The 14,285-nt window shown below is 36.3% G+C and overlaps 1 protein-coding gene across 3 annotated transcripts in view; it reads left to right on the top strand.

Moving 5' to 3' along the window:
- LOC117394910 (double-stranded RNA-binding protein Staufen homolog 2) overlaps positions 1 to 14,285 on the top strand; it is an 88,678-nt gene that overhangs the window by 51,775 nt on the left and 22,618 nt on the right. For 2 of the 3 annotated variants that reach the window (XM_033993630.3, XM_033993631.3), the window contains exon 13: positions 10,607 to 10,720. The exons of the other annotated variant lie outside the window; for it this stretch is intronic. In XM_033993630.3, coding sequence (XP_033849521.3) covers positions 10,607 to 10,720 — 114 coding nt within the window. The remainder of the gene's footprint in view (positions 1 to 10,606; positions 10,721 to 14,285) is intronic. 3 annotated transcript variants of the gene reach the window in all.

Genomic DNA, 14,285 nt, shown 5'->3' on the forward strand with positions numbered 1-14,285 from the left:
CACGCAACACCCCAGCTCTGCTTCCTCTTAGGACTGAGGGTCAAACTCTTCACCGCGCAGCTATTTCATTGGTCCGGTGTGTGTAGCTTTATGAGAGAAACTAATAAAATAAAATAAAAAATCTGCTTTTGTACTAAAGCAGTTGTATTCCAGCAGGCATCAGCACAGTTTAGGGAAATATGTGTTGGCATGAAGCACATCCAGTATGTGCTTCCAATTAACTTTACTGTGCAATGCTGGCATACTTCCACATGTGATGGCAAGAGAGTAGAATAAAGTAAATATATTAATAAGCAACATATGCACTCTTTAATGTCAGTGAGTAATGATTCAGAGGGCCGTTGTGCTGTCAGGGATGCTGTTTTTTTTCAAGGTGGAATACTTCACCCAAAACCACCCCCCGTCCCCCCCCCCCCCTCCCCCCTCCCCCCTCCCACCCCACCACCACCACCTTTCTGTTAGCTGGTGTGGCTGAAGTGAAACAGTCTGTGCATCCTAATGTATTGGGGTTATGAAACAGCCTTGAGCTGATGGGGCCTGGTGTTGGTGTGGAACCTTGCCAGTGTTAGATCGCTACAGTGAGGTGGACCTGTGTCTCTGTAAGTCGCCTTGGATAAGGCGTCTGCTAAGTAATAAAAGTAATAATAATAATAATAATAATAATAATAATCTCTGTGGGAAATGGCTCATCAGTAAGTCAGGCTCATATCACAGAACCCTTTTAAAGCGTTCTTTGTGCTCTCTTCCAAGCTGGAATACAGTTATCGTTTTTGTAAGAATTTTATGTTCATATGCATTTTCCCCTTCTCCAGAACTGGATAGACATCTAATATTTTAAAGATGTTAATCGATAGCAGGAATGTTCCCTCAACTAGGAATTGGAAGTAACTCTTGGACAGAGATATAAATGTTTTCTATTTTCATTTTTTAAAATTTGTTTTGAGTGGTTTGCCCAGGAAAGCATTTTTTTTATTACAGCCCATCTAAAAATGAGTATTTTTTTCTGATGAGGCCCTGTTTCTACCCAGGTTTACTAAAGGCACAATGTAAAGTCTGATATAACTAGAACTAATATCTCAATACTTGGCACTTGATTGCTTTGTCTGTTTATCTACTAGGCATACTTATCTTTAACCCATTAGCTCTTTTGATAATCTTTGAATCAGTCCCAACATTTGTTGACCCCACCATGCCTTAAATAGCAAGTCTGTCATGTAATATATAGGCCTACATCTACTCATTGGTTGAGGGAAATCTATTTTATTAAATAATTTTTTATTTCTTTGTGGGAAGGAGTGAAGAAAAGTATTTATGAAAAAGAAAACCCGTTTTGATTAGATGCTAAATTAATTGCTTGGTTTCTGGTTAGAATACAATTTCTAAAGGGGAAATGCAGCTGTATTTATGGTGGCCCTCCTTACTTTAGCCTTGACAATCACTAATTTATCTTCGCTCTTGAAAGCCTAATAAACATCCAATACATTGAATATTGTTCTAATGCTTCAGTTCCTTTTAGTATTACAAGTAGGTCCCTGTAGTTCTTAGCTCGTCAACCACCATATTCAAAATGTTTTGATCTGCAATTTTGTTTAACTACGGGGCTCTGTGCGTATAACGGAAGAGTACAGTGTCCTGTATATCGCATGATATACTGTGAGAGGGTAGTGGGTGGAGCTTTAGGGAGGGACCAGAAATGACAGCACACAGGAGTCGGAAGTGTCGTTTAGTCCTTGGAGCCCTGTACCATCAATGGTAACAGGCAGGATTTTATTTTAACCCACAAAAAATAGAACAGTCCAGCATTGCAGAAAATAAACAAGAAAACCACCTGGAATACCAGCAATGGTAAACTCAGGTTTCAAAATAAAAAGAATAAACAAAAACGTCTCGTTACAAAACAACAACAAAGGAAGCACTGGGTTTCTCCGTGCTACTGCAGTGGGTTTCCTCTCACCGCCTCTTGACTCCCTTCCACAAATTACTGGCTTGTCCTGGGCTTTCCTCACTGCGGCAATCCACCAAAGTTTCCCAAAGTTTCAAGCTTCTGTGAATTACAGCAGTTTAATAAAAACAAAACAACAAAGCACAGCGCGTGTTTTCAGTTCAGGACAGGGAGACGAATGGCAAAACCATACTGCTTAAATATTGCCAAGTCCCACCCCAGCAATCAGCACGCTGCCTCACGTCAGCCAATCGATGAGAACAGCACAGCTGATTGCAATGATGGGACCTGACGGCCGCATGGTTCCACCATGGTCCAAGATGGCCGCCTGACCCGGAACTTCCTGTATGGTCAGAGTTCAGCCTCCTGACCCAATCACGGTCAACCCTACACAGCGCTGCCGGTGGTCAGAGGGCGAATTACGACAGGGACTCCTTTCAATCCTGTCACATATACAAATTGGGAATCTTATTGAAAACAGCAGAGATTAGTGTAATTAATTGCCTCAAAATAATGCTGTAGGTACATTTTGTAAATATTACATGTTTACATAACTTCTCCTTTTAATCTTGCTTGGTAAGATAAATGATCAAAACATTTCACATTTACAAAAAAGAAAAACAATCAGCCGTATTTGTAGATATAAAGGTCAAAGTAAGAAAGATGATCTCAAATTAAGCAAGACACAATTGGGAATACACCCCTCCCTCCCTCCCTCCATCCCTCCCCATTTTTCATATGTGCTCACATTTTTAATAACAAGTTGATTGTTAATGTGTTTTCTTTGGACAGTAGTAATGGATAGATCTCCCCCAAGTAACAGCAAGTAAGGCTCAATATAAATCATAGGTGCAGACATTTTGACCAGCAGTGGCACTGTGTCATGTTCAAAAGTCTCATTAGAAATAAAGAAGAATTAGGGAAAAATGTCAAAAGTAAGTTTTTTTTTTCACCTCCCTTATATCATCTTCCTAATTTCACAATAAAGGGTCTGGACATTATTTGCAGCAAATTGGCAGTCAGCAGAGAGGGGGCCTTGGCAACATCAGACTTTGATAATAAAATGGATGCTAAAAAGCTTTAAGATGTGTCTTGCTCATCGTGGGGAGGTTCACACACCAAAGGGGTTGAACTCTTTTGTGTTGCCTGTAACGTTACGCTGGTGCATAACAGAAACGCACCGATTGATGAGCACTTTGATTCAGACGTGGACAAAAAAGACAAAAAAACAACAACTTGAAAGTAGAAAGCTTTCTTTGTGTGGACATTTTGTTTGTTGTTGTTGTGCTGTTTTTAAGATTAGAGTTTTGGGGAATTTAGATGGAAGTGACTAGTAAAATATATATATATATATATATTCATTCCTTGTCTGTATTGCTTTCATCGCTATGGTTAGGATTTGTTGATTTGGAGTACATTAAAGTAAATTGAAACAAAGAGCTAGGTTCTCACACAAAGATAATTACTCCAAATGGCCACTGGTCTTTTTTTTTTTCAGAAAAGGAAAAACACACCCATAACATGTTACAAAATAAATAGTCTTAAGTTGTTTCTTATTAGTTTCCAAATGGTAATTGATATTTTTTTTCATTCACATGCAAATCTGTTATACATAAATTCCTCAAACAAACTTTATTTTACTCCCTCCCTTTAGAGTCTATCCTTTCCCCGTGGGTAATATAGGACAACAGGACATGCTTTAAAAAATATATATATATTAAAAAAAGGGATCAGGGATTTCCTTTGTGAAGCTTTAGTGTTATGACCTTAAAACTGAGTAAGTGTTCATTTATATTAATGAGCCTTGCGTGTCTGTCTTTGTTACACAACAATCAGATTAAGTGTCTTTATAAATAAATCAGACCTGTTAACTTGTAGAAAGCAAACATTCACACCATTTATTTGACACCCCCTACTGTCTGTATAGAACATAAAAACATCACATTGGTGTATGTGCCTGTTTGTGGATCCACCATACACCTCAATGCTAGTGTGCAGCAAGAATGTAGATTAGTTATGCAACTCCTTTAGATGTTGTATAAGGAATTATTGGGATTATATGTCACAGATCCTATTGTACAGTGCTTGCTGGTCATTTTGTTTAGTCTGCCCCACACTGTGGTTCTCTGCCAATTCTTTCAATATGGTTATACAATTAGGAAGTTCTAGCTACATAAGCTCATCATGGATTATTGCCAGTATGCCTGTGTTGTAAAATGTGAGTGTTGTTTGTCTTAAATGTGGGAGCAAGACTTTGCAGACATACTTATCACCCTATACATTTATACACACTTACATTTTGACAGTGCTGCCCAACAGTAAGTATTGACATCCTCTGATTTCAGTCACTGTGAATGAGCATATGCTTAAATTACATTGTTCTCCTCTTATAGTTAACTGTGACATACTTTTATTGTAGCTTAGTGGACTGATAAATGCCCAAAGTCCTAAACAAAGACCATGATCAATAGGCACACAGGAGAGAACAGGAAAGTGGGCCAGACAATGGACAACCTGGGGGAAAAGTAGCGTTTGAACAGGCCTTCACTTCTCGTTTTCTAGCTGTTTACTCAGCCCATTTCCTCCATGTGAAGTGCCGGAGCATTTTACCTGACCAGATTTGTTTATTGGCTCTAAGATGCGTGAGTTGAATCTAATGAAGATTTAACAACAAATTAATTGGTTGTCATAGCAGAATGGGTTCTTTTTGAAAGGTCTGGGAGTTGAAGAACATTGATGTGTCACATAACAGTTCCATCAATAACATGTTTTTGAAAATTAAAAGAAAATACCACAAATGAAAAAGTATAAATAGTCTAATCTTTCTGACTAGATACGTGGCACCTGTCGCACAGGATACAAAGCCACAGTACACGTTACATTTGTATTAGAGTAATTCATATTTTGGGAAGAAATATACCTGTTAGGAACATCTCTATAGTGTTACTGTAGAATATAGTTTACTTTTAGACTGCAGTTGTTTCAGGTACTGTAGAAGCCCATCATAAATAGATTGCATATTCAAAATATAATCATTACTCTTTAGTTTTCCTTGTTCTTTGTCTGAGGAAAGATAACCAATTCCATTGAGAGCTTATATACCTACAGATATCCTTTACTGGAATTAATGAGATGGTATATTCAGTAGTTATGTACAGCGATGACCAAATGTTTTGCATCACCATATAGAATTTTTCATAAAGCCAAATGAAACCTGCTGAATAATGTTAGGTTAGCATATTAAATTACATACTGCATTGTATTTCCATATACTTAATGGAAAACTGACACATTAAAAAATGTGACATTTCGAAATCTAACATGAAATACTGTACTACTATTAAGGCTTCCAGTAGAGTTTTGTAGTATTATTTTGTGGTTTCTTTGATTACATGATGTTAAATAAAATTATCTAAATTATGTTCATATAGTTTATTTTTATTATGTCTCAATCAGCATCTAGGTGATGCAAAACATTTGGCCATAGCTGTACATAATTACTGTTGTATGCTGTTTCATCCGGTTTCAGCACACAGGAGAGAATTATTATTAATTCCCTTAGCTGATAACCAGAATCACTTGACCTGTCGGTTATACAATGTTTGTCAAAATATAAAAACACATTTTATAGGGGTATACAGTAAAATGATTAAGGGACAGCGAAGTGACCAATACTAGGAAAGACTAAACCATCTAACTGTTTTATTAAACCCTTTTAAAGAAAGAAAAAGATTTGACGGTAAAGCTTTGAATTCAGTTTTTGTCAATGATGAAGTAAAATACGTAATCAATCACAGATGACAATACCCAGTTAAAGTGGACGGTCTAGACGAAGGGTTTAATAAATATACTCTGAAGCGCGATATGTTATTTTAGTATGTTCTGCACAAGCAGCGTTTCACTTACTAACCTATACCAGTACTTAAACCCCCTTTTCTTTTCCCATGAAACGTTACAAAAGTTGGCCCATCTCCCTGGGTTGGTAGCTGCCTTTACACTGACACTTAGTCGTTAGGAAAAAGACTTTACCCACTGCTGGGTGTTAGACACAGCGATTAATGAACCTGAAGTGCAGTAATCAAGCATATGTTTTCTTGACACAATGATTGTGCAATACATCACACAGAAATGTATGGGCCTTTATCCTTCCTTAATGATCTAGCAAGCAATCTTTTTTCATTCTGGTTGATTTTCATGCTCTCCTTGTCTCTGTGCTGCAGGGGTGCCATTGGAAACGTCTGATAAACATGCAGTGGCCCTGCTTCCTGCTGAGATTAGTAAAATACGATGTTTAGTGGTCCCACGCAGATCAAGGAACTCCAGCATTGCAGGAAATAGCCAAATGTGACTCCTTGAGAAGAATGAATGTTTTCTGTGAGACCAGGATGGGTTAGGTTTGCGTTTGGAATGCTACAGACCTGTGTCTCCTGATGTAGCCAATGTTCATTAGATTTGATTATATTTTTCTTAGTATTGCCTGTGGTCTCAGCTTTTCTTTCTTTTTTTTTTTTAAGTGAAGTGAAATAACTGGAAGCGGAAGAGACTTTAACCAAAACATATCATGCTAAATATTTATTTAATTATTACAGTATCTCATAAAATTACCAGGGTGTGTCTAGACAAACCAGAATAGTTAATTTGCATATCATTGACTGCCATGACAACAAGATAATATTAAAATTAGATCTGGGATAATCGTTTCATTACAATTTCTTTTCTCTAAAAGGAAAGAACTGCCATATTAGGCTTGTCAAGATATTGTCACTCCCTATCATTTTTAACTTTCCATAAAGCTATGTGCAGGGACTAAACAAAGTGTTTTGTGCATAAAACAAACAAAATATTGAATTAGAAGCTTTATTTACTAATACATGTGTAGTTTAGAGAATAGTGTCTTATTATCCCCACTGAGCATATACTGGGGATGACAGTACACACGTGTCACCCTTTAGACATGCATAATGTATGTTTGTCTACTTTTTTGTCTAAATGTGACAAGGACCATTTTTAGCTGTTATTTAGAGTATCGAGCTCTGGGAGTATATGAAGTCGGTATATATGTATGTATGTCCAGTTGTGATGAAACGTATTTATCAAGAGTTTGTGGAGACACACTGGGGCAATTTCCATGGAAAAAGAAAAATAAGTCTCACCTTTCTCTAACTCTATGTTGGTATTACTTTCGGGTTATGTGTATTTACATGTAGTTTTCTTTTAGCCTGAGAAATTCTCGTTCCAAATACAAGTAACCTAATTAATATTAAAATACGGGAGGGTATATTTAAATGTTTGTGTCTGAATTCTAATTTGGCCTTGCGTGACTGATCATATGGTGCAGTTTTCTTAAACTGTGTTTCCACTAAGTTTTTAGGTTGTGTTAAAACACTGAAAGTGCAGCGTGAATCATTTGGCCACCAAAAGCAGACGTAGCATCACACAAATAATAATAAAAACATTCCATAAGAAAGCACTGTGTATTATCATTGTATTATACAAGGACAGTACACAGCGCTTTCTCATGGAATGCTATTTGCTAAACATTTTTGACTGCATATATATTTATTATAAACCTATTATACACGTTGTTGTTGTTGTTGTTGTTGTTGTTATTAATCATTTAGCAGACACTTTTATCCAAAGCGAGAGTCTAGAGGTGATCTATGCAACTGCTGCTGCAGAGTCACACGTCTCATCCAAAGGATATATACAGACGTTCATATATACCGGTACATGTACAAGTTTTCCTACAGAACCGTAGCTTCAGCAAATCTGATCCTTATAGTCTACTAACGAAGCTAAAATACTAGCACTTTCGGTCAATGTTATAAAAATGATCCAGTTAACATATTTAGTACACTACATTTTTTAAATATTCCTAGTAAATCAGGCTACCCTACTCGCGGCGTTTCCCATTACATATTATTGGAAGAGGAAGAGGAGGAGGAGGAAAAGAAACCCTGAATTCGAGTCCCACAGTGACACTGCAAGGCTCTCGGCAGTAGAATGTGGTTATAATATATTTTGTTATTGATGAAACAGTATATCAGTGGTCCACAAGTTCAACCCATTTCTCAGTGCTATCCACTGGGACTTCTGGAACTTCGTTATGTAGCATATTAGTCTTGCAGCAAGCTGCTTTTAAGAACTGTATTTGTCTTTTTTAACACATTTGTGGAACCAAGGTTTTTTTTTCTTATTCATGTTTTCTATGCTATGCTAATTTAATACATATTTTGGTACAAACGTGACTTTTTAGGTATGCTAGATGGTACTTAAGCGAGTGTACAATGAATTGCATCTTATTGCTAAAGGGGACAGAACAATCTAGACTAAAGCAATCAGCTATCTGATGACCAATGACGTAATTATTGCAAAGGGTTTTTTTTTTGTTTTGTTTTGTTTTGTTTTTTTGTAGTAGCTTCAGTATTTGTTTTAACTTTGCTTATAAAACAACTTAACTGTAAAGCACTTTATATGAGTCAAATGGCAATAATCTGAAACATTGAATAAATGGTGTCACATAAAAAAAAAAAAAATACTGAATGAAGAGGACTTTAAATGCCTCGTACTATATGCTTTTTTCCCCTATTTGGTCAAAGAATCTTGCCAATAAAGCATTGCCTGCACCACCTTCAGTTATAGTATAAAGTTGTGTGAGGTTACGTCACAAACGGGATTTCACTGCTCAAGTCTCGTAAGCATAATGTATGACTTCCGGACATGTTTCCATGAAAATAGGTTTTTGGTCAATTGTACAGGTTTTTAGCGTGATAAGGCAATTTACCCACCCTTTAAAGTTGTACAATGTTTTAGACACGCACTTCCTATAGCGTGTGGAATGTACATGATACGTCACACAACTAATGACTGTGGAGACAGAGTGATGACTTTCTAAGCTGCGAGGAAACCCAGCCATTGTCTGTCCATATGTCACACTTGCATTGTTACATGTGCACATGGTGGATGTAGATCATGGTGACATTCTTTTTTCTGGTTACTGATAGATCTGATTTAACATTTTCTGCCAGGGCATGGAATGCATGGCACTGACATACGGTATAGTGCTGGTATATAATTTATCTACTAAGTTATTTTAAATACTTCAACACATTTTTAAACAGTACTTAGAAGATTGTGTCGGGGAGATTCGGAGCCAGGAGAAACTGATTTCTAATATTTAATTCTAAGTGTACCCCCTGACATGCAGGATTCTGTTTTTGTCATTCCAGCCATCCATTTTTCATTCAAAGTCTGATAATTTACTGTATAACTTTTCTACAAAACATCTTCATATTAATTTGCTTATACCAGTCAATGTGTCACTTAGAAATATATCGCAATGAATAATACATTGAAAAAATGACCCGCTGGTGTATATTTTTTTTTTTATAAATTCCACAAAAAGTTCTTGTTTTTAGTATTTTCTTGATTATCTACATTGATTTTAAGAAAATAGATTTTATGGAACTATCTTGTGTAATACTTGACCCCAGGTCTGTTAAAATGACCCTGGGTGATGTATGTGTATCCTGGCCCCTGCTAATGGGGTCAGCACGTTTAAAAGGATTCAAAGCAATCCATGGCTTGAACAGTGGTGGGCTCCCCAAAGCCAGAGAGAATTATATGTTACAGATCTGACTTTCACTTTATTGTCCCGTTTACATCTGTCTGGTAGTCTGCGTTCCCTGCTGCTTCTTTGAATCTGAACATAATTCACATATCCTTAATTATTTTTTTTCAGGCTTTATGGAAATCTGATATCTTCTGAGTCACAGAAAATACACACCACATTGTTTGTTTATTTGGAGAAACTATAGAAATTTATTTGAATGAGTTCTACTCAAAACATGTAATATTCCCCAAATAACAAAATTCTTGACTTGGCTTTATTTTATAATTTAAAGCTACATTATATATAGATAGGCATTCATGACTGATTTTTTCAAGTAGTTAATTTACTACAACATGTTGGTATCATGAAATGTATTATTTTAAAAAATTATGTTTTGTCTGACTTTTTATCTGGAACTTTAACATACATCTGGTTTCATAGACAATAATTTGCGATAATCATGGATTACCTAATAGGCAATGTAATCCAAGATTAGTGTCTGTGAAACATAAATATTTATTATAAAAAGACTGGCACAATGTGAAAGATTTAGCTAGGTTTATTCTGTCAGGCGGAAAAAAAAAATGCAACAAGTTAATAAAAATGAATTGTGTAAAGATCTAGATAAATCTGGCCAAATGTTTTTTAAATCTATTTTATTGTTAACACTGTCATTAATAATCTAGTCCTGACCTCTGTAATGTGGGTTGCTCAGTTTTACACAAGAGCTTTGTTCTATTAGGTGGTCCTAATATTGTCAGGATGATCTATTTATCTACAGGAAACCTGAGCTTAAATAAAATGTGATGTATGTACTTTTCCTTATCAGAGTTAAAAAGCAATGAGCAGTTTGTTGAGCAACATACCTCCAGCTATGATGCTAATGACAGTAAGAGATGTAGGTTTAAATGCAAATTCTGTGTTTTATTTATTTGTAAACACTGTATATATTTGTTATACCAGGAGACTGTTCTTATCATGACTTTCAATGGATTGTTAGTGGTGTTAACAATTAGTATATTATTAGACTTGCCAATATTTTTCTTGTACAGGTGCAGTATAATGATCTTCAAAATGGCAAAGAGTGCATGACCTACCTAAGTCTTTCACCTGTGCAGATGACTTTCCATGGCATTGGGAGCTCCATTGCAGCTAGCCATGATCAGGTACAGTTAAAAAAGATTTGCTAGGTGGCTTTTATCAATGTTCATTTGTTGTGCTGCCATTTATTTATTTATATATATATATAAAATAATGAAAAGGTTTTCTTTTTCGATGTACACAAAAGTGTTAAATGATTAAATAATTATTTATTTCAGGAAGTTTCAGACAAAAGCCCTTCTTCAGCTGTATAGAAAGAAACACAGCTATACAGTTAAAGAAGTATTCTTAATGTCCTGAAATAAATCATTTTTTAATCATTTAAACCTTTTGTGTACATCCCAGATAATAACTTCTCTTTTTTTGTACACTGCACTTTTATATCTTATTTCAAACCTATCTATCTGTCTATCTATCTATCTATCTATCTATCTATCTATATACACACACACACACACACACACACACACACACACACACACACACACACACACACATATATACAGTGGCTCTCAAAAGTATTCACCCCCCTTGGTCTTTTCCACATTTTATTGTGTTATAACATGGAATCAAAATGGATTTAATTAGGAGTTTTTGCCACTGATCAACACAAAAAAAGTCCATAATGTCAAAGTGAAAAGAAAAATCTACAAATTGTTCTAAATTAATTACAAATGTAAAACAGAAAATAATTGATTGCATAAGTATTCACCCCTTTTGCTATGACACACCTAAATAAGCTCTGGTGCAACCAGTTGTCTTTAGAAGTCACATAATTAGTTGAATGGAGTCCACCTGTGTGCAATTAAGGTGTTTCACATGATTTCAGGTTAAATACACCTGTCTCTGGGAGGTCCCACAGTTGGTTAGTACATTTCCTAACAAAAACTACATCATAAAGACGAAGGAACATTCAAAGCAAATCCGGAATAAGGTTCTTCAAAAGCACCAATCAGGGGTAGGATATAAGAACATGTCCAAGGCATTGAATATCCCCCAGAGCACAGTAAAGTCCATTATTAAGAAATGGAGAGAATATGGCACAACTGTGAATCTGTCTAGAACAGGCCGTCCTCAAAAACTGAGTATCCGGGCAAGAAGGGCACTGGTCAGGGAGGCCACCGAGAGGCCTATGGCAACTCTAAAGGAGTTACAGTCTTCCACGGCTGAGCTGGGAGACACTGTGTATACGGCAACAATAGCCCGGGTGCTTCACAAAACTGGCCTTTGTGGGAGAGTGGCAAAAAGAAAGCCATTGTTGAAAAAAACTCACATCAAATCTCAGCTAGAGTTTGCCAGAATGCATGTGGGAGACTCTGAGACCAAGTGGAAGAAGATTCTATGGTCTGATGAGACCAAAATAGAGCTTTTTGGCCTCAACGCTAAGCGCTATTTTTGGCTCAAGCCTAACACCACACATCATCCTGAGAACACCATCCCTACCGTGAAGCATGGTGGTGGCAGCATCATGCTATGGGGATGCTTCTCTGCATCAGGGCCTGGAAAGCTTGTGAAGATAGAGGGCAAAATGGATACAGCAAAGTACAGAGAAATCCTGGAGGAAAACCTGCTGAAGTCTGCAAGAGACCTGGGACTTGGGAGAAGATTCATCTTCCAGCAGGATAATGACCCCAAACTTACAGCCAAAGCCGCACTGAAGTGGCTTAAAAACAAAAAGGTCAATGTCCTGGAGTGGCCCAGTCAAAGCCCGGACCTCAATCCAATTGAGAATATGTGGAAAGAGTTGAAAATTGCTGTTCACCAAAGGTCCCCATCCAACTTGATGGAGCTTGAGCAATTTTGCAAAGAAGAATGGGCAAAAATTGCAGTGTCCAGATGTGCAAAGCTGGTAGAGACTTATCCAAATACTCATGGCTGTAATTGCTGCCAAAGGTGCCTCTACCAAATACTGACTCAAGGGGGTGAATACTTATGCAATCAATTATTTTCTGTTTTGTATTTGTAGTTAATTTAGAACAATTTGTAGATTTTATTTTTCACTTTGACATTATGGACTTTTATGTGTTGATCAGTGGCAAAAACTCCTAATTAAATCCATTTTGATTCCATGTTGTAACACAATAAAATGTGGAAAAGTCCAAGGGGGGTGAATACTTTTGAGAGCCTGTGTGTGTGTGTGTGTGTGTATATATATATATATATATATATATATATATATATATATATATATATATATATATTGGTGATTTAGAAATACTGCATTCCAGGTCTGCAGATGTAGCTATAAATTCTACTTAACTAAACTAGAGAACTAAATAAATTTAAAACAACCATAACACTGAAGCCTATTGATTTCCTTTAAAAGGCGTGATAACCAATGGTTTTAAACTCAATACACACCTAAAAATGGCACCAGTGGTAATGTTGCTAATGCTAATAAGAGGTGAGGAAAATCAGTGTAAAAAAACCTTTGTTAGCACTCCTTTAACCCATCAGTCTAAACCTCTACATATTCTTTATATTCTCCATGTATTGTAACTTGTAATTATATAGGTCTGAAAAAGAAGATTATTAATTGATGATATACTAATGCATTTATGAAATTATTTTATTTATCCTCAAGGCTTTCTTAATTATAATATTTTACAGTGGCTTGAAGATTTCACAGTTGCCCCCTCAACGTGGCTTCATGTAAACAAATGGCAATTAAAATGTATAGCCTATACATACCATATGAACAATCAAAATGTGTTACTCCAATTTTTTTTAGGTAATGATCAGTTAATAATAGAACTGTATGCTTTCTCTGTCCAGAGAAGCTCAATGGAAAAATTAATTGTCATGAAATATCCAGCAGATTACATCAGTTTCATCCAGGCATTTATTCAGGAGTTGCTTCATTGTGTGTCTTCATTGACGCATAAAACAAGTTGCTTACATCATCACATCTAAACATAGGACAGTCTTTTGTCCTGATCTTCAACGCTCCCTACTCTAATAAAGCTTTTATATGATCAGTAATAGGGTTTTCCGTTGTGTAGTCAGTGCATCAAAATGGGAATAAATGCTATATAGGGCACTTCCTTGTTGTTACCATGATCGGTGGTGCATAACCAACTGTTGAATTTCTTCTTTAAGGTGCTATACAAAAAACTGGAGAACACTGATTTACAGAACCTACTGTAGACTCTAGAATGTATTCGCAAACCCAGAAGCAGAAGCAAAGCACAGCTCTGCTGTCGAGTAACACTGCCCTGCCCAAACCTTCTGTAAGTGGCAGTAGATTGGTGTGTCAATGTTAAAACTGTAGGGGCTGTGGAGTTCTCTGTTTTTATAGACTGGGGACTAGATTTTCAAAGCTCCTTACTCCAAATGCCACAAGCAAGCCTTTTCACAAACCAGAAATAAACGACTCAGACATGTAGACTTGTAAATATTTTGTTTTAGAATTGTTATTAGTGTTTTTTTTTTTTGTTTGTTTTTCTTTCAAAAAAATATGTTTGGTAAAGTGAATGTAAAAACATTATTAAGACAATATTAATAGAGGTCAGTACAAGTTACTCACTATATGTAACCCTTAATTATATGAAGGCTGTATGTCTGACAATCCATCCATCTGTCTGTTTGGATGTCACACTAACATTGTAACATACCGGTACACAAGTATCT

Source organism: Acipenser ruthenus, chromosome 3 (assembly GCF_902713425.1).
Source record: "Acipenser ruthenus chromosome 3, fAciRut3.2 maternal haplotype, whole genome shotgun sequence".
In the NCBI taxonomy this organism is placed as follows: domain Eukaryota; kingdom Metazoa; phylum Chordata; class Actinopteri; order Acipenseriformes; family Acipenseridae; genus Acipenser; species Acipenser ruthenus.